Source organism: Solanum verrucosum, unplaced genomic scaffold, assembly GCF_900185275.1.
Source record: "Solanum verrucosum unplaced genomic scaffold, falcon-dt-bn FXZP01000217.1, whole genome shotgun sequence".
Lineage (NCBI taxonomy): Eukaryota > Viridiplantae > Streptophyta > Magnoliopsida > Solanales > Solanaceae > Solanum > Solanum verrucosum.
In genome coordinates, this window is record NW_026020032.1 from 1512065 (window position 1) to 1539902 (window position 27838).

At 32.8% G+C, this 27838-nt stretch overlaps 4 protein-coding genes across 4 annotated transcripts; 2 read left to right on the top strand and 2 right to left on the bottom strand.

The window, feature by feature from the left end:
- Positions 1–2472: 2472 nt before the first annotated feature.
- Positions 2473–11284, top strand: LOC125821566 (uncharacterized). Its single transcript, XM_049500987.1, has 12 exons — positions 2473–2662; positions 2745–2843; positions 2934–3018; positions 3968–4037; positions 4885–4945; positions 5058–5111; positions 6053–6209; positions 6287–6377; positions 6508–6617; positions 9779–9885; positions 10686–10796; positions 10889–11284. Exons 1-12 carry the CDS (start codon positions 2573–2575, stop codon positions 11006–11008), a joined length of 1155 nt encoding a protein of 384 aa, XP_049356944.1. The 5' UTR covers positions 2473–2572; the 3' UTR covers positions 11009–11284.
- LOC125821414 (uncharacterized) lies at positions 7236–9362 on the top strand. The gene is given in 3 exon segments (XM_049500836.1): positions 7236–7670; positions 7672–8041; positions 8044–9362. Coding segments are annotated over 3 exon segments (1752 nt in total). The 3' UTR covers positions 8991–9362.
- Positions 11285–13336: 2052 nt separating the features above from the next.
- LOC125821578 (reticulon-like protein B14) lies at positions 13337–15816 on the bottom strand. Its single transcript, XM_049500997.1, has 5 exons — positions 15646–15816; positions 14606–14786; positions 14248–14377; positions 14078–14147; positions 13337–13634 (listed from the first exon to the last, which is right to left on the bottom strand). The coding sequence occupies exons 1-5, from the start codon at positions 15755–15757 to the stop codon at positions 13465–13467; spliced, it is 663 nt and encodes a 220-aa protein (XP_049356954.1). The 5' UTR covers positions 15758–15816; the 3' UTR covers positions 13337–13464.
- A 6401-nt stretch (positions 15817–22217) lies between these two features.
- On the bottom strand, positions 22218–27019 carry LOC125821581 (uncharacterized). The gene is made up of 3 exons (XM_049501000.1): positions 26793–27019; positions 25471–25676; positions 22218–22882 (listed from the first exon to the last, which is right to left on the bottom strand). The coding sequence occupies exons 1-3, from the start codon at positions 26883–26885 to the stop codon at positions 22624–22626; spliced, it is 558 nt and encodes a 185-aa protein (XP_049356957.1). The 5' UTR covers positions 26886–27019; the 3' UTR covers positions 22218–22623.
- Between the last annotated feature and the right edge of the window lie 819 nt (positions 27020–27838).

A 27838-nucleotide genomic window follows, 5' to 3' on the forward strand; every position in this document is an offset into this window, starting at 1 on the left:
ATTATTATTTTTTCTAGAAATTGGAAATATGTACCAAGTGATGGACCATACCTTATGAAAAGAAACATAAATTAAAGAAATGACAACTCACAACAAGTTAGGTTTGGGGTAACTCTATTATCTTATCAACAAAATGGTAAAAGTACAAACTAGCTAATTTTGTAATAATAAACAAAATTTGAGGACCACTTTTTTTGTTTTTTGGTTTTTGAGGGGTTAGAATTACAAGAAGAGATGTAGGGCCAAGATTTAAAGTTGGTAAAAAAGTGTCCACATATGACAGTGAGGATTGTCTTTATATTGTTGGACAATTGGGTTAAAAATAATCTATTGTTAATTAGCAAAATTAAATATAGTAATTAGTAACAGATTTCTATAAAAGCATGCACTTTGACTGACTAATTAATCACTCTACATGCTTTATTTGACCTAAAAATATTCTTCATGCCTTAGGTGAAGTGATTTCTAAATCTCTTGAGATGATTTCGGAATTAAAGTCTTATGTGATTAACACTTTAATAAATCAAGAATTTATTAAAAATAATATTTCTATCCCTCACAAAGATAAAGTTTACGTACAATCAGGGGTGGAGCCACCTTATACTAAGGGGTTCATCCGAACCCCTTTCGGCGGAAAATTATCTTATTTATACTTGATTAAAATAATTTTTTATGTATATATAGTAGATGTTGAATCCCCTTCGGCTACTTCATTTGTCTATTTCTATAGATTTTGAACCCCTTATTGAAAATTTTGGTTCCGTAACTGCGTACAATATGACCTTTTTCATATTGTGAGAATATTATCCTGATATGTTTTATTATTATATAAAAGATTGTATTCTCAATACTAAGCCTCAAAAGAGAACATTTTTTTTTTAATTTGCTATGGTTAATTAGTAAAAAAGTATAATATAGAGTACATGTGGATCCAATAATTTTGTCTAAGAAATTCTTCCTATTTTTGTTTTGTTTTTGTTTTATTTACTTTTAAAATTGCCTCTATAATATACAAGTTGGTCCCAATATTACATAATAATCATAGCCCAAATGAAATAGATGCCGTCCACTTTATTTTATATAATATAAAAAAAACATTTCTAAGTAAATTTGGATAATATCAATCAATCAACTATTGATTTATTCTATCAAAACAATGCCAAATTAGTTGATGTACATAGGACTTGATATGTGATGAGACAATATTTTGGAAGTTAATATAGCAAATCGTTCGTTAGAAGTTCTACGTAATATAGAAATAGTGAAAACTTAGTATATCAAATAGTTCGTTAGAAGTATTATACAATTGTCGCAATAGTAAGATGTTGTTATATGGTAGAAGACAGTGATGAACTCAAGATTTTCACTAAGAAGGTCCAAAATATAAAAGAGTAAACACATAAAAAATTAAAGAGAGTTCAACATACATACATATATATAAATATTTTTTTAACTATATATAACTAATGTAATTATCTATTGAATGGAGTTCAAATGAATCACCTCAACTCTACCTATCTCAGCCACTAATAAGTCACTTGGTTAAAGCAAAAAAAAAAAAAAAATTACAAGAAAATTAAGATTAACTATTAAATTCTACGTTATTTGATTATTTCTTAAACTTTGTGCATAATTATTCTACACTACATGCAAATAATCACAAATGATCTATTCAAAATTCATAATCTAGCGTGATTAAAGGAGCAGTCACGGAAAATAGTCAAATAGACCTAATTTCTAAGTCATTTTTCTAATTAAAATATATCTTTACTAACTGACTAAAATTTCAAGTCATTGAATTGTTTTCAATTAATTGATTATATAGTATTTTTGATGTATTATATTATCAATCAAAACGTCATTTGAAATATTAACATTATCATGTTGAATTACTCGCTCAAATTATTTATCGTAATTTCTAATAATAATTATCTTAAGTTATCTGTCATTTTAAATTTAAGATAAAAGCATGGTTAATCGGGTTGACAAATCAATCATCAGAAGTGATTCGAGTGCTTTTCATCAAATGACACATGCATTTTCTTCACATTTATATTTAGTAGTAACTGTTCTTGAATATGACACACACTTTAATTAGGGTAGATAATACATAAATATAGTCAATATTTAATGAAAAAATTATATCTTTAAAACATAGATAAGAGTAAAATATTAAAACACATTTCTTAATTAATATTTTATTAAAAAGTGTGTAAAAGAGAAAATTCAGTACTTAACTAGTATTATTTGCTTATTTTCATAGCCTACTTGTGAAATTATATCGGTGTGTTTGTTATAGTAGTAACTAATGTGGCAATAAAGTATTTTAATTTGATTTTCTAGTAATTTTTATTCTTAATTTTATTTTATTTTATTTTTAAAAAAATTTAAGACATAATTTAGTGATGCAATTAATTAACGAGCTTTGCTAATCACATTATGGTAATTTTCTAAATTTCTGGTAGTGCAACCAACGACGCCGTTTCGACGCAATCAATCTGACGGAGAAAGCAGACAAAAAATCTAGCGAACTGATCGTATTCGTCCATTGACGGCGACGGCGACGGCGACGATGACCGATAGTTGCCGCCGAGCTCTTGTGGAAGCTATACATTCGTCTCCTACTCAAGCTGTTATTTATCTCTCCGGCGGAGCCTCTCAGGTCTCTAGATTTGTTTTGTGATAAGTTTGTTGCTTTAGCTGAATTAACTGTTAACATCACTTTATGTTATGAATTTGTACAGGCGCTGGGGTGGTTGATGTCAGTTCCGGGAGCATCGAACACTGTGCTTGAATCTGTAGTTACATATTCCAGAATGTCTATGATTCAATTACTTGGCAAGGTAGTTTGATTTTCAAGTTTAATCATTGATTTTGCAATTATTGCGATTTCACTGCTAAGAAATTGTGTTTTTCATTTTTTACTGGAACAGGTTCCTGCTCAAGCTGCTAGTTCGCAAACGGCGGAGGAAATGGCATTGTTGGCTTATAATAGAGCATTAAAGCTTTCTAAACCAGGTAGTGATTTTGAATCTATTGGAATTTTGTGTTTGATTGTGGATTTTATGGTGTTATCTTGTACATTTATCTCTTAGCTAAACTAATTTGGCCACACATTTCTAGAAATTTTCTAGTTTAGTTAAGAGATTTGAAAAAACTGTCTATGTGAGCTCAAAGAATAGTCAGTTCCAAGCAAAAAGGAGGTAGGTAAATAGTTTAAATATGCTAGGGATGTGATCATACTAACAATAAGGCAAAAGATCTCATCAGAACTCGGAAGTTAAGCATGCTTAGGTGAGTGTAATACTAGTGTGTAACCTCAGGGGAAGTCCTCATGTTGCATCTTTTGCTGAACCTTACTTGTTTAGGGCCGATTTTACTTGATTGATAGTTAAGCATGTAGAGAACGATTAAAAAGATAAAACTTTCTAGTGTCAAATTGATGTGATTGGAAAACAATGAACAGACGGTTCATATCCTAGATGACTGCTTAATTAATCGGGAGTGATTTGTTTGATATATGTGTATGTAATAATTTGTATGCCATGCATAAATGATGAAGGTTTTCGGTTTTCCTATTATGACACGCTATAATGACATTCTAGTGTGTGAAACTTGTGCTTGCTACTGAAGATGTATAAAGGCAATAGGTACAACCGAGAAGCCTAAGGGGGTACCAAAAAAAAAGTAACTAGGTGTATCCGTATAGGTTTATTATTACTCTATCTAATAAATATTCTCTCTCACAAAAAGGAGGCACCCTAATTTTATCGTTCTTCCTCATTTTTATATTGGATTGTGTGCATGGTCGTAAAACAGTGAGGTCACTTTGATTCAAAGTCATCTGACTATTTTACACCTAGATGTGTATTACAAAGTTTCACCATTTATTATTAAGTAGCTTTTTATTCCTTGATATGTGTTGTTTTTTTTAAATGACGTGATTTCAATTTGTTTGATTATACAGGTTCACCAGTTCTAGGTGTGGGTTTTACTGGTGCCTTGGCTAGTGCACAACCAAAACGTGGAGATCATAGGTATTCTCATAGCATCAGTCAGTCTGTCCTGATATATCTTTTCAGATTCGTATTCCCTTAGGAGCAACTTGCATTCAGGAATTATCATTTTTGTTTCATATGTTCACTAGGAGGGGAATAAACTGGTTTTCTTTTAATGATTCACGTGAGATTTCTATTCTATAAGAAGAGGTGACTATCCTGATTACCATTTGCTTTTATGACAACATGAAATGGATCAGATTAAGGCAAACCATAGTATATGCTAAGATGTATTTGTTTATTTCTCTTTGAAAAATGGAGCTGGTCGACTAAAGGGTAGTCATTCAAGCACAAGATAATATTAATGACAACAGTTTCCTGCTTGATCTTGATGTCTAGAATGTCGTGAAAATAACTGTTTTTCTCGTTGGTTGAAGACATGCCAAAAGATTCTGCAGTCAGGAATAGTATATTTGTCTGCGTTGATGAACCTTATGCTAATATTTCATGCACATCTTACTTTTTAAGTTGGTATCAACTAAGCACAAATTTTGTTGACATCTTATATGTATGGACGTTAAGAACAAGGATTCTTCTTTCTGAAAATGTGGTTGAGTTGTGTTCATATTAGAATCATTTCATCTGTCAGCTGTATCCCCTAAAGGGAAGAATAAAAGCACCAAACTTTGCCTTTTTAATCAAGTTTGAAAGATCTGTATCCCTTCAAAGACACTTGTGGACCATGTTTGGATCTCTACAAAGGTGCCTTTTTCCCAATTAATTGGTATTCCTAGCATTGGAATTTTAATTTGAGAACTTATTCCGCATTCAGTTGTACTTCAAAATTTGGATCTCTTTCTGAGCCTTAGTAGTGCTTTATGAGTAGGTTTCACGTGTCAACCAGAACATCTGACCGGTTTTGGACCTCGACGGTTACTTTGACTAAGGTATTATTCATGCATGTTTCTCCTTGAGTCATCTTTACCTTCTTTATATTAGGGTCTTTGGATTTCAATGACTGAAGTTCTGCTTTTGCTTAAACTGAATGGATGGATACAGGGTCTGCGAACTCGTGAGCAGGAAGATGGAGTCTCGAGTCAATACTTAATCAAGGTGTGTATAAAATTTTGATAGAATTTCTAAAAGAGGAACCAGAACATTTCATACTCCCATTTGGGTAATTAAACAAGTTCAACATACAACCGCGCTGGTTAAATCAACTAAATGTACATAACCTAAACGAAATGCATAGTGCATGGCCAATTTGGAAATTCAAAGGTTCCAATTCTTTTTAGGTATTTCTCTATTTTCATAGCCAATGCTAGATGCTACTTATTATAGTGTTCTGATGGGATCCAGTGAATTATGCTGCTTATTATAGTGTTCGATGAATGTGTATATTATATAACTGTGCTCCTTAACGCAAATAATCAAAACTTAAACATTTCCAGTTTTTCTGTCAAAGTTCTTAGTTCTGCCTTTTATGTATTTCCCCAATTATCAAAACCAAAGCTAGATGCTACTTATTATAGTATATAATGAATGTTATAATACTAGGCTCCTTAATGTATTATATATACAAAATAATCAAAACTTAAACATTCCCAGATAGTATTCTCTAGTAGAAGCGATACTTTATTGCATTTATCTTGATATTGGGTGGGTTCAAGTTAATGTGTTATGGAAGGTTACATTGAATGGGCTTGTTTCCTCTATCATTTATCCATGCTTGTTTGTCCGGGGAGATAATAATATTTTCTCTTAGGTTTTGCAGCTATATATTTGTGTATCTTACAACTGAACGAGTCTATTAAGTGGATACGTTTTTGCTTGTTTGAGCACCATTGAGACTTTAAGACAATCACCGATAACCAGTAGAGTTTTAGTACGAAGTGTGGGTTTGTAGATGCCTAAAATGTAACTGTCTGCAGTTGAAATTTTCTGTAGATCCTCTTTGACACATTATTCAGTAGTATTTGCTAATCCTTCTATGCTGGAACTTTCATCAAATCCATCCTGTAGATTATTATATTCGCTTCTGTCTTCTGGTTCAGGCAATTGCAAATGCTAGCAAGGTTCCAGGAACTTTTGTTCCAGACTTGACTGAATCAGAAGTTCCAGATGAATATGAAAAGAAATTTGATGAAGAAGAAGAGCTAAAGCAACTTCTCAGTGGGATTATATGCTTCAAAGTGTATCCTTTCTCAAGTAGTATGTGTTAATGCAATCAACATAGCACATTCAGAAGCCAACAATTCACTGCATATGTTGATACATGAATTTTGCAGACACGTCTAATGTAGAGAAGAAAATAATCCTGTCTGGTTCCTTTAATCCATTGCATGATGGTCACCTTAAGCTCTTGGAAATTGCAACTAGGTACACATCTCTAACATCAAACATGGTTTTCAACTATTGAAAAGATTGATTTTTTGTAAGCATCACGAAAGATCTGTTTATCACTTAAGGAATTACATCTTATAGCAGAATGCCAAAATTTTTCATGCAGTATTTGCGGTGGTGGATATCCATGTTTTGAGTTGTCAGCTGTCAATGCAGACAAACCTCCATTGGAAATACCTCAAATCAATGATCGTGTTAAACAATTTGAAAAAGTTGGTAAGATTCTAAAATATGATACTTTACACACACAGATAGTAAGAGTTGAAAAGTTGGTAAGATTCTAAAATATGATACTTTACACACACAGATAGTAAGAATTGAAAAACGGCTACAATGACCTGTTTTTTAAATTCTTTGTCAAGCTTCTCAAAGGCTTAGAATGCTAAACTGTACTTTGAGGTTATTTCCTTCCAGAAACTAATCTATAAATCGCCACTCAGTCTTTGATGCAATACAATTAGGAAAACAAGAAAAGGAAATTCGAGAGAAGTATATGCATTCACTACAGTTTATCCATAGTGGTTTCATATCTAAGTATTATTACTAATAGAATAGGAATAGGTATACACAATCCTACTTAGAATAGGAATAGGAATGTAAATAGTATATAGTATCCTACTTGATGAAAAAGGATTATAATGTAGTGTCCTAGTAGGAAAAGGAGTCTAATTTAATGTCTATAAATAGGGTTTCAATGTAATAATATAGACACACAATTCAATAATACTCCTCTCCTATATTTCTCACATAGTTTCAGAGCTTGTACTCAATTAAGTATAAACATATTGTGAGTTGTGACATATTGCCGATTTTCACATATCTGCAAATCCCATTATGGCTCTCTTACAATCCTACCCCGACAATGAAATCGCTGAATCGACGCCACAAAACCGTAATTCCCAATTTTCTGACCAAAATCCTTCGGCTGATTCTTCCCCAATCCGAATGCTTCCTTCTAAATCCGCTGACGACACCATGCTAGCCCTAGCAGTCACCGGCAAAGCTGCCAGAGCTCAATCCAAACCCCTTGACCCGACCCAACACCTCGTTGGATTCAACTCAATGTACGAACAACTATGGGCACCAATTTATGGCCCAGCTCACCCGTACACAAAGGACGGGTTAGCTCAAGGACTCAGAAATCACAAGCTAGGGTTCGTTGAGGACGCGTCCATTGAATCCTTTGTATTTGACGAGCAGTACAATACTTTTCAGAAGTATGAGTATGCCGTTGATCCCTCTCAAAATAGCTACATCGGTGATTTGGAAAAAAATGAAGGGATGTGATGCTATTTCTGTGTATAACATACCACAGCATGAACAGAAGAAGAGGAAGTTAGAGAAAAAGAAGGAAAAAATGGAGGAGGAGGGTGATGAGCAGGAAGTGGATATGACGGAAGTTGATAATCCGTCCACAGACATGGGGTTGATGAAGAACAGGAAGAGTCCATGGGCTGGAAAGAAAGAAGGGTTACAAGTGGAATTATCTGAGGAGCAGAAAAAGTATGCTGAAGAATATGCTAAGAAGAAGGGTGAAGAAAGAGGTGGTGATAAAGATAAGGCGGAGCCTATGGTTGAAAAGAACACATTTCATGGTAAAGAGGAAAAGGATTATCAGGGCAGGTTTTGGATCGCTCCACCGAAGATGCAAAGGCTGCTAATGATCATTGTTTTATACCAAAGAGATTAGTTCATACTTGGAGTGGACACATGAAAGGGGTTTCAGCTATTAGGTTTTTCCCTAAGCATGGTCATTTGATTTTGTCAGCTGGGATGGATACAAAGGTGAAGATTTGGGATGTTTACAATTCTGGTAAATGTATGAGGACTTACATGGGGCATACAAAGGCAGTGAGGGATATTTGGTTTAGCAATGACGGGTCAAAGTTTTTGACAGCTGGATATGATAAGCACATTAAGTATTGGGATACAGAAACAGGACAAGTAATTCAAACGTTCTCGACGGGTAAGATACCGTATGTGGTGAGGCTTAATCCTTATGAGGATAAGCAGAATGTGCTTTTGGCTGGTATGAGTGATAAGAAGATTGTGCAGTGGGATATAAACAGTGGACAGATTACACAAGAGTACGATCAACATCTGGGGGCAGTTAATACAATTACCTTTGTGGATAATAATAAGAGGTTTGTGACCTCTAGTGATGATAAATCACTACGTTTTTGGGAATATGGTATTCCGGTTGTTATTAAGTATATAAGTGAACCCCATATGCATTCCATGCCATCTATTTCGCCCCATCCAAATGGGAATTGGATTGCAGCACAAAGTCTGGATAACCAGATTCTTATTTATAGTACGCAAGAGAGATTTCAGCTGAATAAAAAGAAAAGATTTGCCGGACACATTGTCGCTGGTTATGCCTGCCAGGTCAATTTCTCACCAGATGGACGGTTTGTCTTGTCAGGAGATGGTAAAGGCAGATGCTGGTTTTGGGATTGGAAATCGTGTAAGGCATTCAGAACTCTTAAGTGTCATGAAGGGGTCTGTATTGGTGCAGAGTGGTATCCTCTGGAACAAAGTAAAGTTGCTACATGTGGTTGGGATGGTTTGATCAAGTACTGGGACTAGTTTTTGGGCAGCCATTTCTGTCTCTACATTTATTACGAGGGCAACTTGTTCAATATCAGTTCGTTAGAGGAATCAAGACTCTTATATGCAGTGGGTGGTTAACTCGTCTGGGACACGTTGTCTAGCGGGACCAAGCTATGAATGAATTTGTTGGTCAATGCTAGTCTTTACCTCTGTAAAACAGGTTTTCTTCTCAGATGGTTTTCTTTGGTTGAGGTTGTACCAGTAGTTACTAACAGAGGACACATGTAACTTTCAGTCAAGTTATGATATTCCATAAGACAAGTTAGTTCGAAAATCAGTTGCATTTTCTTCTGTCAATGTCATGCACGAATGAAGTTTATGTTGTATATTGTTTTCGTTATTTCAATCTCTTTTTTCCGCGCTGGCCTTCCAACATAGGATTGTGTATACCTATTCCTATTCTAACAATTACATTCTTACCCTGTTTTCATATTCAAAATATGCTGATGTTTGAATGGTTTCTGTTGGTGTTTTTAAAAATGAGGCAGCAAAAAGAATTGATAGAACTATCTCTCAATGGATTGAAATGACTTTCAATAGCTTTCAATAATTTTATCAAGCATTGAGGGCTTTAAATAGCCAACATAAAATACATAATCTACATAATTTGAAATTTAAAAAAACAATCTAAAATATCTCAACAACTCAAACAACTTAACTAAAATTCGAAATTCAAATTATCTTAAACTAAACAACTTATTTTGCTAAAAACTACTGCAGTGACTTAAAGCAAATTCCAACAGTTTCGGCCTTTGAAAATGCAGGAAAGACGGTTATAGTGTCTAACCAGCCATATTTTTACAAGAAAGCAGAACTTTTTCCTGGGAGTGCTTTTGTCATTGGTGCAGACACAGTTGCAAGACTTGTACATGTAAGGTTCTTTCATTTGCTTCTACAAGATTGAGATTACATAAGATCAAGAATTTAGTAAATTCGATAAAGGTCCAACCTTTTTCTGAATGGAAAACACGTTGTCTTCCAAGAACACTGGGAAAGTGTACTTCATATTTTGTTCTTTTGATGATAGTGAACAAAAACGCTGCATTGTTGGCGGTAGTTGATAGTCTGGTGGTCTATTTTCTTAAACTATTCGTGTGTTCTCGTCTTTTACAATTCATGGTCTTATCCACTAAGTTTGGGAATACAATTATTGGGCGGAAGAGAATTTTCCCAAGAAAGGTCGAAGAGGCCAACGTAAAAGCACAGAAAGGGAAGCAACTTGTCCACAAGCTTGATGTTCAAATAGTGGTCTTTTTTTCCTAGTAGCTGGTTTTGAGTTCCCCTAGTTCAGCTACTCGAGGGAAAATCAATGTTCATAAGGCACTAAGCTACTGATGCTTAGTTAGGCGAGAAAGAGTTTCAAGTCAGGTTTTGAATTTGTGATAGAAAACCCAGCTATACCGCTGGTTTATAAGAGTATTTCCTAACCAACACCTGATGCAAGTTATATTCATGTATAGAAACACTAGCACTCAAATATAAGATTAAGTGTATACGAAGGAGATGAAACAAAAGTATGTACTTGGAAATACCAAAAGTTTTCCTTATTTGTGATTCAAGTTCTGAATTTTGCATAATCAACTTTGCTGATAAATGGGGTGATAACCTGCTATATAAATAGGAAGGTTCCCAAAAGTGTATGTGCTGATCTTTGCAAGTTGCTCTTTCCAGCCAAAGTACTATGGTAATGACTATGGAAAGATGTTGGAGATACTTCTGGGATGTAAAAACACGGGATGTACTTTCCTAGTGGGTGGTAGAAATGTTGATGGAACTTTCAAGGTACACTAACAAACTCTATGCAACCGTCATGTATCATAACACTTCATCTTTTCGAAACTCTTATGAATTCTATATCATGTCTATTTCTGTAGGTTCTTGAGGATTTCGACATCCCAGCAGAGCTAAAAGACATGTTTGTGCCTATACCAGTCGAGAAATTCCGTATGGATATATCATCCACTGAAATTCGAAAGACTCAAGGACTCTTGTAAGCCCGTTTGCGTCATTTTCTCTCAGGTATCTGCATTGGTACTTCGCTTCGTTTAAACAATTAGTTCTATCTATGTAACATGAAAATAAGCACCAAAAAGGAAAAAAACAGAAAGCTTTATCCATTTTCATCGTTTGCTCTTTCCAGTCTCAACAGAACTGAGAATGTGTGGAATTGTTGTTCTCTGAGTTGAGTTTCCTTACTAACATATGTATATTAAACAGTTCTTGGTTTTAAACATAATCAGATTCTGTCGATTTTACACCCAAATCGTTGATTTAACCTTTTTTTTCTTCATTATGATGTTTCCTGGGGTATTGCTTACAGTCTACTCAGAAAAAATAGCTGACTAAGAATTGTACAATTGAACATTGCCATCGAAGTATTACAATGACATGTAATCGACCTATCACTCGCCCCCTCCCCCATTACAAGTAGAGCATATGCAGAAGGAAAGAAATTTCTCAGCAAGACTTGTAGTCTAGTGGTATCAGTGGGAGTCATCTTCCACGCAATAGGCGTGGATTTGATTCTCACTATTTCCTTTTTCACTAGTCAGGCGCCACAGGCAGCACCACATCCGGCACCATAGTTATCGGTATGAGTTGTTGCTTCTTTCTCTTTAGAAACACCATCTGCACAAGAGAAAATGATTGTTGAAATGATACACAAGCAAACCAAAATCATCAACCACAGACTCCAAATGCCAACATTTGTTATATCTTCAATACCCCTTGTTCCTGTTGCTGTCAATTCCCTAACCATGTTTTGTCTATTTTATCTAAGTGGTTTATAGGGAGTGATATGATAAGAGCAGTTTGACAAGACTTTCTTATTACAAAAAAATGAGTTTCTCTTATCAAGTGATGGCTTTTAAAGATGGTTGGAGACTTGATAATGAGTGGTTAAAATAAACTTCCTTGTCTTTTAGGTAAAGTGTTCTGATTTTTTTAGATAGTGCTTATCCAAATGGTAGAATACTTGGGCACATGGCTAAATGTAGTGTGAACAGATTCTTGATTGTGATTCACACAATGACAAAAAGTTGTTGAGCTTGATAGGAAAGTTTGAGAGATTAGGGGGCGTTTGACCATGAAAATTTCACCTTCAACTTTAACGTCAAATATTATTATTTTTCTCAAATCTCAACCAAATCATGTCCAAATGCCTTCTAAGCATCGCAATTGCCTATTTTTATAGTAATTGATTAATGAGCATTCACATTTATGGGATTATCCACTATTTAATTGACCCTTCATGAGACTTAGGGGTTCAACAACTTGATTTCTATATACTCTTGGGATTATCTGTTAATAACTTTAGTTAGGTCGTTTGCCTCGAAAAAGTTCATAGCATGTCATCTTTCTTCAAAAAAAAAAAAAAGTTACTCATGCACTACCATCACATAATAATAATAATATGACTTGAATTTATTTATTTATTCATATTTGACTAAGTTATTTATTGTCAACTTGTTTCTAAATATGTTACAACTTGGAGTGAGTTGTTGTACAATTTGATGTGAATTCCAATCATATAGTACAATTTATTTGTAGAAATCTACTTCCTCCATTTGTAAATACATAGCATGTGGTCGAACTCGTCGCACAGGGATTGCCTAGTGAGGGTTACCTCTCATGTGTGGTTTGCGAGCTATTGCATAGGAACGGGGTTTTATCCTGTGCGCACCCAAAGGGTAGCGATTGCGGGTTCTGAAATTATAATCTCATGATAATTTAGTCTTTGCACCAAATGACCCCTAATAGTCTAATTATTTGAGGGTTGGGAACAAAAATAACATATTCAATGTAGTTCCATTAGTGGAGTATCAAAAGACATTCTTACCTCTATTTTATGAAGATAGAGAAACTATTTTCGATAGACGTTAGAGAACAAAAATATAAAGGAAAAAATGGTGGAAAGTATACCCCTTCCATATTAGGGTTATAGGTTTGAAAATTGGAAACATCAATAAAGACCAGTGACATGTGGACACTTGGTTTAAATTGTAACCACTAGCATACAAAAGATAACTTCATCGAAACTTCTAGATCTTCATATTCTTGTATGACACCTCCCCAACTAAGTCATGAGCCTTAATATGCATGGAATGGATATCGAATCGAGGTCTTAAGTTTGAGTCCTAAGAATAAAATTATCTTTGATAGACAATATTTTACTGGCAAAATGAGACTTTCGATGTGGATTTGAATTAATCAAACCCTAAAGCGAATATCGAATCATGCACATGGAATAATGACAATTTCCTTTTACTTTCATATAATAATGTACTGAAAATATAGGTAATTACATCAACAAATACACAATTCTTTCATCATTGAACAATTTACATAAATTACAATTACATTTTTTCATAATTTAATTTAATTTAATTTATACACAATCCACAGCCAATTTTCTTGAACTTTTTTTTTCTTTCCAATTTTGAGAAATGACTCAAAACTTTTTCTTTTGCTTGACAGGTCCTCTTGGAATCTTATTGAGCACTTCAGTATCAAATTTATTGTAAAGTTTCTTCATATCTTGGTTACCTTGCCTTACTAAATAATCCACCTCATTATGATACCTTTCATATAAAGCTGGTAATGTTGCTAGGCAAACAAATCCTACAAACCAATTCAAAATAAATCGAGGAATTCAAATCTCTTGGCCACTTACAAAATCAATAGTAATAAAAAAAAAATCACAATTCGAATCATAATGTCACAAGTTTGGGGGAGGGGGGTTGTTGAATTTGTGATTTTAAATATGTCATGACGTTTCTAAGGTTGTAAGGGCTGAAATCATGAGAAATTTAGAAGATATAAGAATGTGTCATTCTATTTTTGAGATTATTTTCTTTCTTCTTAGTTTGTCTTGAAAAGAGTGACATATTTCTGTATTTGAAAAAAATCTAACTGTACTCATTTTACTCGTTGATGACATGATTTTATAATCACACAATTATCATGACATATTTAAAATCATGTCTAATCGAATATGTGCATATAAAATGAAACGGACGGAGTATATTATAAAAGAAAAATAAAATCCAAATTCCAAAACTTACCTAGGTACAATAAATTCAGAGAGCTGAAGTAACTTCCAATAACTGATAATATCCATAGGAAAGTGATTGCCTAAGACCAAGTAAACCAAAAAAATTGGAGTTAAAACAAAATTTTCAATAGAAAATAAAAATAAAAGAATTAAATGAAATTGCATATGATAAAAATGTACCAGGAAAAAATTTCTGAAATCTTTTCCAGAAGAAATTTCATAGAATTTCACCAATATATAGTTGAATTTCCCACATAACCATCTAAATGTTGAATCAGATATCATAAATGCTCGAAAATCGGGAGGATTCCTGAAAAATTACGATTTTTTCACACTATCAGATCATCAAATTGCCCTTCATAAAAATAGATGAATCCCTATACTCAAATTGAAATTTCCAACGTTATACCAATAATTATGATGGGATGAATAAGACAAGTTATCTGTTACAATAGATAAAATCAACCTGATAATGTAACAATTTTGTATACTATCGATGTATATAAGTTAAATTCGAGAATGTATTGTGAAAATTTACCAATCAACAAATCCAGCTCCCATAGACCAAATGAAGAGAATTAACATGATGCTCATGGAAATATGACACAAAAGGGTCACAATATTATACTCCATAACTTCAAAAAGGGACCAAATTAGTGTGAATCCAATTAAAATGGATCCTGTTATTGTCTTGTCTCTCCATAACAATATGTCAGCAACTGCCAAAGAAAAAAAATAAAAAAATAACAAGTTATAATTAATAAGAACAAAGAAATAACATGCAACATAGGCTTATATACTGGTCTGCGAATAAAGTCTGAAAAAAAAAAAGTTACATATATAGTGATAATCTTAATGGTATACATATGTTGTTTTTTGAAGAAAATTATGAGTTTAACACAAAACAGAGGTTGTCACACTATATTAAGAATTTATTTAGGATATACGAGCTAATTCATGAGAAAATTATACGCAGTATTTCAATGGTTGTAGATGAGATTATTCTCTACATCTTATTATTTCGGGTGTACCAACAAAGTCTCACATCAAAAATTGATGAGAAAAATTAAGTGTTAAAATTCACAAAACCACTTTTAGCCGTCCCTATAATTGAAAAATAGTCATTGTCTTCGAGTTTTTAAATTTTCACAAGTGAACCTCCCAAGATCATGTCCTAGATCAGTATTTTCAGTCGTGAAATTTGAAACTCATGTGACAATGTGTCTATTTTTCAAAAACAAGGCCAAAAAGTAACAAGGAGCTATTTCTACAATGCTGGAATAATCTTAATGATTTTAAACTTCTTCGAGAAGATTATACAGAATTTGCACAAAACGAACAATATCACACCATGTTAAAAATTCATGTGTGCTAATTAGCCCTACACGCCTCAATATATATACTAAGTTGATATCCAATGTACATAGGTTTATCTATAGATGATTATATGTATACATGTAAAAGACATATTTGTTTACATAGTTCAGATTGAAAATAATGAATTCAATTGAACACGCAAAAACATCATGGATCCACCTCTCTTCTAAACAAAATGAAGAAAAATTAAATGAATATAACCTTTTCCTCCTCCAAGAATTGCATGCATTGGCCTATTATGAGCCAAAGATCTTCTTGTTGGTGCCAAATGTGAAGGGTGTGGATCATCAGAATCAGAAGAATAAATTGGCATATTGTTTTTATAAATTATATGAACAATATTGAATTATTATGAGTAATAATATTGTTGAAACTTGTTGGAGTTTGAATATAATAGAAAAGTAGTATGGTTTTAATTTTATTTATAGTTTGTTGTAATTCTAAATTTTGGAAGACAAGTAAGTATACATACAATACAAGAAGCAAAGAAAGGAATAGCTTTAGCATGGCATTGAAGTTTTGCTTCACATAAGAAATCTAAGCTAGCTAGCTTCTTTGTTGTTGTAGCATTATATTACTAATTCATCTTTCTTTAGCATGTGTGTGAGTTTTAACATATAGGTTACCACCGAAGGTTGTGGTGAGATGGATAGGATATCTCTTCATCGTTACTTAGAGGTCTCAATTACTAATTCATCTTCTTTGGCATGTGTATGTGTTTTAACGTATAACTTACCACCGAAGGTTGTGGTGAGATGAATAGGATATCTCATCATCGTTACCTAGAGGTTTCAGATTCAAATTTTCACAATGAAAAAAAATCTTGATAAGAAGTAGTGGCTGAGCCATTTTATGTATAAATTATTGTTTAGCCAGGTTTAATTTTACGTGTGTCTGTATTGTTTTATATTTTGACACCTCTCGGTAAAATTTCTCATTTTGCCACTAATAAAAAGTGTTTGTCTTTTTAATCGGTCATATGCAACGTGAATCTGAATTAGTCTAGACCTCCAAAGCGGTACCAAACACCAGATGAAAAATTTACATTAGTCACAACTAGTTGTAATTGCACGATTTAGCATTTAAATGGATTACTCTTTAGTTTTTGTTCTTCAAATGGGTTGATCTTTAACTTTTACCCCTAGAAATCGAACTTATACTTAGCGAAACATAAATTCTTTTAAGGGTACGAGTATAACTTATGAAATATTATGATGCAAAAATATAAACTTATGTCCTACGAAAGAATTTTTTGCTTTAAGGGGTAAAAGTTAAAGACCAACACAAAATTGGGTCAAAAGTGCAAATGACACAAATTATGATTTAACTAACTAAGCCCAATTTCTTTTGCAGGCCCATTCAGAATCAAACGGATTATACCAGGCAGAAATTGCATTAGGTAGCCACAGTTTAAACTTCAGTCTTCCTGCTAGAAGTGGACATTTGGACTGCACTAATGTTAAATACATTATAAATTGGTTATTTTTTAAATAGAGGTCCTGAAAGCGTTATTTCGCTCGTAGCTAACAGAATTATGTTGTTAATTCGTCATTAAATAGAGTTAGCAATGAATTGTGTTGTTTAATTATGAAATTTGTCCATCGCTAAATCTTGTTTTTTTTTCTTAAGTAGTGCTAGCTTTATTTTGTATAATTTGTTGGTAAATTTTAATTTAAAGTAATCGAGTTAAGACATATATCAATGTCATGTCATTTTCCAATTTATTTATGCAATCTGAACATTAGACTTAAATGTCAACTTTTTGCAATAAAAGTTTCCATATTTATTGGCTTTTTTTAAATATATAATATATATAATCAAAGATTTAGATAAGATCTTTGACCACTAAATTGTCTTAAACAAAAAACATTTTTACTTTACCTTGATGTGGTGATCTTATTAATCATCAAAAGTTATAGGGTATCAAAATTCTACTATGAAGTAATCATTAATGACTCTTCTTATTTATGGTACATTTTAGGTCCTGTGAAAAACTATTGTATAGACTAATCATTGCCAAAATTAATTAAAAGCATTTGTTTATTCATTTAATTTCAACTCCAGTTTTGGGGTGGGGGTGGGTTGAAGTTATGCTTTTTTAACCTAAGATCGCTAATTCAGATTCACGTCGCGCAGATGAAAAAGCATTGTTTATCGGGAGTTTTTGCATTTTCAGTACTCGAACTCAAACTCAAGATCTTATCATGCCCCTTGATATTATATAATGATATATTGTCACGTGTTAGTCATAAAATTTTTTTACCAACATTAACGATTAAGTCTCATCAAAGGGAATCATCAAAGATATGGTAAAGGTGTATTCGTGCGACCTATATATGTGTCACAGATTTGTTTCAGAATAGACTATATATGTACCTAACATTACGTTCCCTCTTAGGATGCGATTTTTTCTCATCGTGCAACACAAGATACTTCATGCATTATAAAGTCATATATACTACTAAAGGGTACGGATCTTTTCACATCCTACATGAACACAAGATATTTTGTGCATTTGAATCGTATATATACTATATGGTATATTTTTAATATTGAAAGAATTTTTGTACGTAATGCATGCCAAGATTGGGCCCTTCATATAATGATGAAATCATATTTGATGTTGACTTAAAATAAAATAGGACAACAATAAAGTGTTATATTATATCGTAGGCGCATGCCATTGCCCAAAAGTTAATGGATTGGATCACATCACCGAAAAAAAATGACTTCTTCATGATTAGGAGACACTATTGTTACCTCAAATATTTATTCGCGCTCGATGTTAATATCACGTGAATAGATAAATAAATAAATATATATATATATATATATATATATATATATATATATATATATATATATATCTGAATATTCATTCCTTCCATGTTATTGTTATTTCGATGGTGTTGTCTTCGAGGTCTTCATCTATTTCCCTTTGGTCTGAATATTTATAATCGATAAATCTGATTGAGGTTTGTGTGTGTATATATATATATATATATAAACTCATTTGGACTATTTAGTTTTTTTATGTTGATAGTGTTTTCTCGTCTTTCAAATATTAATCATCGAAATATAATCCACTGTTAGAGTTTCTGAGGGTTATAAATCGAAGTTAAAAATAGATCAAGAATAATTTTCTCGTCAAAGAATGTTTTCTTTCTAGAGGTTTCGGGTAGGGAAAGATAAATAATCACTAAGGAATAGTTTTAACTATGATCAGGAAGTAAAATAATACTTGGGGAGACATATATCTCGTTAACTCAGACTTTTTAATCACAATATAAAGAAAAATGTTATATATCATCAAATATTGACGCCTATAAATGTTTTATACATTTTATTTTATATATTTTTCTTTCCTTTTTAATGTGTTTATAAAATCAAGACATTTTAGAAAGAGCAAATAATTGTCACGTGCTCTACAATGTATATAATTTTTTTATTGGGTTACAACTTTATTATTTGTATTTATTTTTGATGATTTTTTACAAAATATATAGAGAGAGTCTTAATCAAAAGTTATTAAGATCGGATGAACTTATACGTTATTAATTAATTTTTTCATCTATCTGAATAAAGATTAAAATATAAACCTCAGGTGTTAATAATTTTTTATCGTGCAACACTTGCATCACATAACCTTTCAATACAATTCCATATATATAAGGGATTTCGATATAACACAATATTTTAAATTCAAGTATTATATTTATATTAAAATATAATAATTTTAAAGAATTAGAATTCAGAATTCATAAATTTTAAATTTTAAATTTTAAATTCGTTTTTAATTCCGCTCGGCCAAAAAATAGGACCACATAAAAAAGGGTGAAAATAAAAAACTTTTATTGATTCATAATATTTGCTCATAACTCATGATTGTTATGATAGCTTCAACTAATGGTAAGCATGCCGATATTATTACTAATAATGTGTGAGTAACTTTAAAATCTCTATCGACATCTTCTCAGTTGAGTTTGTCATGTCAAATTTATCTAATCAAATTTATCTTTTTTTATGTGATTTGCAAATTATTGTACATGAGCGAGTTTATGTAATGCACATGAATTTTTGTTGATTTCCAAAAATTAACTTTAAAGCCCTTCATTTTCTAAAATATCAAATTAAACTACTTATATACTTGGCTAAATCTAGTCCACTTTTTACTTATAGATATACATATATTCAGCTATGGAGATTAACTACGAAATTTATCATTTATCTATTGCTAAATATTTAATAGCTATATTATTTTTTTCTTAAATTGTCGCTAAAAGAGGATTAATGGCAGATGCTATCCATCGCTAATTCTTATTTTCTTTTTATAGTGTAAATCCACAAAACCAAAAAATAAAAAAATTCAAGAAAAGTATATTATATAGTTTTTATATAATATACTCTTTGTTAGCATAAAAAGTGGAAAGAATCAAATGATTTGTTAAAAATAAATCCTTAGTTTACTTTAATTAACCCAGCACATGATTAAGGGAAAAAAAGGTGGAGGGGAGAAAAAGTAAATCTTCTTTTTATTTTGCTTTTTAGGTATATATTTAACTTATATGACTTAAACTTAATATTTTTGACACGAAACATAGATATAAACATGAAAACTCATTAAGTTTGGATTAATATAAAATTATGAACCTATAAATTTTAAAAATACGATATTCCATCTGTACTAAAAGCCTTAAAACTTGAACTTGTCAAACATAAAAATTTCATTACTAGAAACAAAGGGGTTTCTTTATAAATCAATGGAAAAAATTATACTATAAAACATGATTTTCCCACTTATTTCTCATCAAAACAGCTCACTGGTAAAATACATGGTGGAAAACAAATTCTCACTTAAATGTCGGGAAACTTCCTAATTTTGTCGTAGAAAAACACTACTATTTTTTTTTTCTTCTCACTGATTCAATCAAAAAATTTATGAAAATAGTCACTGAACATTTTTTAGTGGAAAATTTCAATGTGAAAATAGTGATTTTTTTAGTAGTGTTTGGATGCCTATGACCTTCCCCTTCTATAAATAGAGGTTACATGTCAATGTATTCATCACAACACACACAACAACATAAAAATACTCTCATCACTTACCACACAAACACACACACACTACTAGATCATCCAAAATGACAATGAGGTTTGTGGCTATTTTTGCAATTGTACTTTTTTTGGTTTTTGTTCAAGAAACTAAGGTAACAAAAGCATATGTGAGTTGCAATCCATTGCAACTAAGTCCATGTGCAAATGCCATAACATCATCCACAACTCCAAGTTCAATTTGTTGCTCAAAGTTGAAAGAACAAAGGCCATGTCTTTGCAAATACATGAAGGATCCAAGACTTCAAAAGATGATTTCTTCTCCTAATGCCAAGAAAGTTGCTTCTACTTGTGGTTCCCCTTTCCCAAATTGCTAAGAATACTAATGTCCCATTTATATATTATTAGCCTTTAAATATTGGCCTAAGACGAGTTTATATGGAGTAACATGGTACGACCAGTACTGAAGAGTCATAGTCGACCCCTACCTGTTTATGTAGTAGTTGTTTGTTGTCTTCTATAATTAGCCTTTAATGTTGGGCTAAGATGATTTTATATGGAGTAACATGGTCAGTGAGGAGTACTCATATAGTCAGTTTCGACTTATTTGGGACTGAGGCGTATGTAGTTGTTACATTGTTGTTGTATTCTATAATTAGCTTTTTATGTTTAAGATATAACTAAGATGTGTATTTTCTTGTTGTTGAAGAGTGTAACATATCCTTAATGTTGTACTTCAATTAGTAATATAATAATGTTGGTATTAATGTTTGGAGTTAATTATCTTGAAAATGTTACTCTTAGGTAATATAATATAAGTATACCAATGTTGGTTGTTGTAATTCTAGTTTTCTTCAAGAAAAATATGTTTGATCAAATAGTAAATGTGCTTTTTGATGATGTCTTCTATTATGAGTTATTTCATTCATTTTTTTTGTCTCTAACCAACTAATTAAGCTTTGTTAACCCATGTTTAATAGTACAAATTACAATAATTAGTTCAACATCAAGAAGGGATATTTCATATATCTCCATCACTTGGCTCGACTAATCTAAATTCGCATTGTGTAGGCCTTATTAATGGGAAAGTGTTGCCTACGGGGAGTTTTTCATTCTCCAAATTTAAACCCGAGATCTCTGGTTAAGATAAAGATATCTTATCCATCGAACAATTAATACCCCTTCATGGTTAGATGAAATTGATTGTAGATAGACAAATACCATGTCCAAACCAAGCTAGGAATATAATGTGAGCAAGAAATTTATATTTTGTAACTCAGACATGTTTTTCAAACGGATTATATGATTATTATTTTTTCGAGATGGTTAAGCACAAGGGAGATCATTCAGAACCCGCTGGCTTGATGAAACATCTAAATATTTATAAAAGTATTTTTCATCAAAATTTTGCCATTTTATGAGCTTTATGTGTTGTATATATCACCTAATTTACCATGTTCTTTTTGTAGGTTAATGCATTCTATATCATGAGAAATCATAACTCTCAATATATACAACAAACACAAATATTACGAGAATTCATCATGAATTGACAAATTTTACGCTGGTTATTAGCCTACTGCAACCTTCCTCCTTTATTCAAACTTGAGACCAGCAATATGAGCAAGCTCATACAAACAGAGTTACATCTGAACAAACATTGTAGCACTCAAAATCTACACAAAGTAATGAACATTCTATCAAATCAAATTCGAAAAAAATAATAAGGAAACTGAATACCATTCTTTCATTTCATAGTTTGTTCACTTACATAGAATTACAAAATAAACTACAGAAAATTGATTCAAACTGTAAAATTGTACCCTTTTTCAAGTTCATTACCAAGAAAACCATAGAGATCATAATCTATAATAACCTCCTCAGAAAAGCTATTACAGACATGATGTGGACGCGAATGCTGCTTAATACGAATTTACTTAAATTTCTACGAACTACGTTCATATATAATATATATTATGTATGTAAACTATGGATGGTACAAAACCAAACCAAGGACTAGAACTCTTCATGTTTAAGTTCCTCATCGAAACATCTTGTTCGATTTGTAAATGTAACGGACCTTTTAGAAGAAACATGGATTCAGCCCTTTCTTTCAGTAGATTCGGTCTAGTTAGATGCTGCCATTCCAAGTCCTTCGTTTTGGTGTTTTTGCCATCCACCGGTATCAGCCTTTGAGTGTTTCCAGTAGTAGAAAATGGATCCGATCATTGATAGTAAGGTCAGGGCAGCGCCAGCAGCAAATACACCTTTTCGGAGGGTGGCACATGACAAGCTTTCAACTTGGAAAGCAGCGCGATACTTTGTATGGTATGCATTCTTTGCTGATCCTGCCAATAAGCATGCTTCTGCTCCTAAAAAGCTAACCCTGTTTGTCATTCAAAAAAGGAAGTAAGCAATAGATATATGTTGTTCTACTGCCATCAAGTTTCTGTGGCTGCTTTAGATAGGGAGGTTAAGAACTGAAAAAGTAACTATCGTGACAACGGCCATAGACTATGGAGCCAAAAGGTAAAAAGAATGTGATACAGAAGAAATGTGAATTAAAGTAACGGAAGTATCTCAGAGAATTTTGCTAGTATTTTCACTCACCTCTCCCTTGATCCCTCTTCATTTTTCCGCTAGTGTTTGGCCATAGATTTTGGGTCATCAAATTGATCAGATATTCAAATATTTCAAGTTCCCAAAAGTCGCTCGACTAGTTTTTGGATTATTTGGACTTCCACAACTTCAAAACTCAAATTTTCAAGTTTCAACTTCAAAAGCTATGGACAAACGAGAGCGAATCATTTTCTGGGGAACAAAGTTGAATGTGTTCTTATTTCTTCATATGTTTATTTAACAGGTCTTTTGCCTATTGTTTGCATTTTAACTTACATCTTCATCATTTCAATTTTCAAGTTATGGATTATTAATTTCAATTTGGTATCTTAATATCACTTTATGTTCTTTTACATACAAATGTTCATTAAATCTTTTGTTGCTTTTATCCACTACCGAGAACACCATGTCAACATCGAAACCAATGAGAATAGCCTCATGCACTAGCCAACTATCTAAACTAGATATCACCTATCATCACCACATTCAATCAAAACCATCCGTGTTTATTCTAGGGCAGTGTCAATGCTAGTTGTCTAAGTCTATTAAACAACAATATTACTATACCTTACTCCCAAAGAAAGTAGGGGTCGATGGTATGAATCAATTCTGCTCTAATCAGACCTAAATCATTCGTGCTAACTCCATCAAACTAGTGGTAGAATTTACTTGAGCCGATGGTCTTCCGGAAACAGCTTCTTTGTCTTCACAAGGTAGAGGTAAGGTGTGCATACACACCACTCTCCCAGACCCGACTTGTGGGATTAGATTGGATATGTTGTTGTTATCATCTCTCTCCTTATTTAGAAACACTAACCAACAAAGGTGGAGCCAGGTTTTAAAGCTTATGGGTTCGGAATTCTAGTTCTTTCAAGTTAATGGGTTCTAAACTAAATAATTTTTACATATTTTACATATTTCTTAAGAAAAAAAATACAAAATTTGGACTAAAGCTATTGGATTTGGCAGAACCCACACGCTCCACACTAGCTCCACCCCTGCCTAACTGAACACAAAAAGCAAAGCAAACACTAAGCAGAACTGGCAGAAAGTTACACATGTATACTTCTGAAAGGCAAAAAACCATCATCACAGATTGTTGAAGTTTCCTCTTTCAAATTCAGTTGCAATATATATGGAAATTACTTTTCATGTTTCTTCTTAATTAACTTGTGTATACATACATCATGAGATAACCAGACTAACTGTTGTACAAAAAAAGAAGTCAAAACTCACCTCAGCGGAACTCCAAAATATCTTCATTATTTTATCTATTCAACCACTTATTTTAGTGCTGGTAAGATTGGGCAAGTGGCAATTCAAAGATCCATCAAGGGGTTTGCACCTGTTACGGTGTCACAGCTACTCACAAACAACTTAATGAATCAATTTCCTCGGTGAAAAAGACCTTTATAGCGTCACACTAAGTTGTGATCGCACTTGTGCAATAGGTAAAGAAATGCTCAAAACAAATATAACTTCTTTTTTTATCTCAAGAAAAAAGATATTGGTTTTGAGCATTTCTTTACCTATTGCACAAGTACGATCAAACCTTTTCTTTTTTTTTTTGATGACAAGGCATCGCAAACCACATAGGAGAGGTAACCCGCACTAGGCAAGCCCGGTGCGACGAGCTCGACCCAGAAGGCAAACCCCTTGCTTTCGCTGGCAAGGGGTTTCGAACTTGAGACCTCCAACATGGAAGTCCCAAGCCCAAACCACTGGGCCACCCCGAAGGGTAAGTACGATCAAACCTTAATGCATGCTATAAAGATCAGAATTTATCTAGTAGCACCATTTTGGCTCAAACAAAATGAAATCTAAACCGTGAAAGAAAGGAAGGGGTACAGAACTTCATCAAATGGTGCAAACAGACAGGAAGAGTAAGGTGACCAATGGAACTCAGGAATACTTAGCACCCAACTACGGAGAAAAAGGTTAAATGGATTTTGTGCCTTTCAGACAACACAAAGTATACTAACATAATCACACGAGACTTTCTAGTTTTCTTTAGTTCTGTTTTTCCATCTGTAAATTACAGTTGAACCTTTTTCATTCTTCTTTGTCACAAAATCATCCTCAGGGTTCTTCACCTATGAGTCTCCAATAAATCCAACATACGGTTACTCTATGGCAAGATTAAGTTGCAATAAGGTATGATGCCTCCATTAGTTTATAATTGCAGAAGTATCAATCTTAAACTAACAAATAACAATTAAGCCAATCAACAAAAACAATCTCATTGCCTAAATCACGTGAATATTTTGTTAACTCAAGAGGCTAAGCGCGCTACAACCAGACAAAAGAATGTAAATAAACTAAAAGTAATAGAGAGAACAGTAACCATATTCTTACCAGGAGAAGACAAAGAAGAAAATGGCACAAGTAGTAGAACTACCACCCATCATTCCTCTTCCAAAACACAAGCACTTGGTAATGCCGTTGACCAACGTTTGGCTAATCAGAAGCAACCCAAATGCCGCCAATCCATAGGCTGTAGAAGCATCCGTTCCATATACACAGTACGTCCGTTCATCATACTTATCCGGCTCAACTTTCGCCTTCACAAACACAAAACAACATTCAAAACTCCATCTTTGACTACAAAAAGAAAAACCATAAAAGGGAACTAACTACAGAGAAACAACAATTACTACTACTACTACGCCTCAATCCCAACTCGAACAACAACAACAATTACTTTGCCTCAAATTCCAAGCAAGTTGGGGTTGGCTATATGATCCTTACCAACCATGCAACTATATTCAAAAACCAAAAGAAGTTCAAATCTTAACTATACCCCTGAAAACAGAACACCAAAAACATTTAATCTTCAACTAGACTCATTAGCAACAACAACAACATACCTCTACAATTCCACTATGGGGAGAGTAGAGCTATGTTGCTTGGACTCTTCATGAATGCCGATGGTGCATGTCAGATCCTTCCAAAGTAGTGCATTTTTGGAGGATACGACATGGTGCGGCAACATTTATGGAGAGTAAGAGCAACATAGGAGTAGAGTGTACACAAACCTTAACCCTACCTTGGGAGATAGAGAGATGGTCTCTGATAGACCCTTGGCTCAAGGAAGACTCATTAGCAAATAAAACCAAAAACTCAATCTTCACAACACCAAAAAACAAAAACCAAAAAATTCAACTTTTAACTATTCAACACCATCCAGAAATACCAAACACCCCAAAGAAGCAAATCAATCCTTAGCACCACAAGAAACCAAAAACATCCAACACAATCCAAGTTTTAACTACAACCAGAGACCAAAAACACACTAACACAAAAAATCAGTCTTTTACCTATATCCAAACACTAAGAACCAAAAACCCAATCTTTAACTATACCCAGAATCACCAAACACCCAAAAAAAAATCAATCTTTAGCAACACAAGAAACCAAAAACATCCATGAAAATCCAATCTTTAACTATACCCATAAACAAAAAACACCCAAAAATTCAATCTTTAACAACACAAGAAACCAGAAACATCCAACACAATCCCAATCTTTAACTAAACCCAGCAACAAAAACACACTAACACACTAAAAAAAACACAATCTTTACCTATCTCCAATAAACAAAGAACCCAAAAAAACAATCTTTAACTATACCCACAAGCAAAAAACATAGAAAATATAAGATAAGCTCAAAAGGGTACCGTGCTACGACGTCGTTCAGCACCGACAGCAAGAACAAAAGCAATGAGATGAAGTGCAATAACAATTACAAGAACAGGAATAGAAACCGCCATTACTGGCCAAACTAGAAAACAAATTTTTTCACTTTCTCCTTCTTTATAATTTCTCAATCAAATTCACTGTACTTTTTTTTTATTATTGGCTAAATGGGTGCTTTTACTTTACTTTTATTCGAATATATATTTAGCACTTAGCAGCTGCTTTTTTGAAGTTTTGAGTTACTATAACAAGTGTATATCATTTTTGTAACTTTATGAGAAAAATGATTAATCAAATAGTGTTTTTGGATGGTAGGGTCCTCCTCCTCCTTCCTTGTTTGATAGTGACTGTGTACAGTACACTAATGAGTGTCCGAGTTGCGAATTAAATTATCTCGAGATTATTGTTCACAATAGAAAGTTGAATAGAATTAAGTAAGATATTTAAAAAAAAAACATTTTTTTTTTACTTTCAATAGGTGAAATATAAATTTATTTCAAATTTAATTTTGAATATCTCGTCTTTATCTCATGAATCGACCAACTTTTTTCTTTAAGCAAAGAAAGTAAAATGTGAAAAGTTGAAAGAGCATAAATGTAGAGCTGGAGTTTGGGTGGCTGCCGGTTATCCGGTTGTTCTTCACCGGCTTTTCTGCATTATTTTCCTTTTTGAGTGATTTTGTATTAAAAAAATATTTTCAAGAAACTATTTTTAAATTTATTAAACCAATTGAGCAGGTCATTTGAAGGTGGTACTCTCCACATAATTTTCTTCATACTTGGAATATTCGCTTGAACTCGAGACCTAGTTAAAGATGGAACAGTCTCACATTATACCATAACTCATATTGATCGCTTTCTTTGTGCACTTTCTATTAAAAGTTATCTTCAAAATATATTTTTATATTTAAAAATAATTTAAGGTTAAATTTATTATTGCTCAAATTAGTCATATATATGGGAAATTTTAGAAAATAGACATAATAAGGCTCTATAGCTATAGTATCGACAATTGAGCTCCATAGTTA

Coding starts and splice junctions, on each gene's coding strand:
- LOC125821566 (XM_049500987.1), top strand. CDS start 2,573: ATGACCGATAGTTGCCGCCGAGCTCTTGTGGAAGCTATACATTCGTCT. Junction 6,210..6,286: donor AGTGTATCCTTTCTCAAGTA/GTATGTGTTAAT, acceptor TGAATTTTGCAG/ACACGTCTAATGTAGAGAAG. Junction 6,618..9,778: donor TAAACAATTTGAAAAAGTTG/GTAAGATTCTAA, acceptor TTGAAAATGCAG/GAAAGACGGTTATAGTGTCT.
- LOC125821578 (XM_049500997.1), bottom strand. CDS start 15,757: ATGCCAATTTATTCTTCTGATTCTGATGATCCACACCCTTCACATTTG. Junction 14,378..14,605: donor GGAGCTGGATTTGTTGATTG/GTAAATTTTCAC, acceptor GTAATTTTTCAG/GAATCCTCCCGATTTTCGAG. Junction 14,148..14,247: donor ATTTCAGAAATTTTTTCCTG/GTACATTTTTAT, acceptor ACTTGGTCTTAG/GCAATCACTTTCCTATGGAT.
- LOC125821581 (XM_049501000.1), bottom strand. CDS start 26,885: ATGGCGGTTTCTATTCCTGTTCTTGTAATTGTTATTGCACTTCATCTC. Junction 25,677..26,792: donor CTGAACGACGTCGTAGCACG/GTACCCTTTTGA, acceptor GTGTTTGTGAAG/GCGAAAGTTGAGCCGGATAA. Junction 22,883..25,470: donor TTCTTCTTTGTCTTCTCCTG/GTAAGAATATGG, acceptor AATGACAAACAG/GGTTAGCTTTTTAGGAGCAG.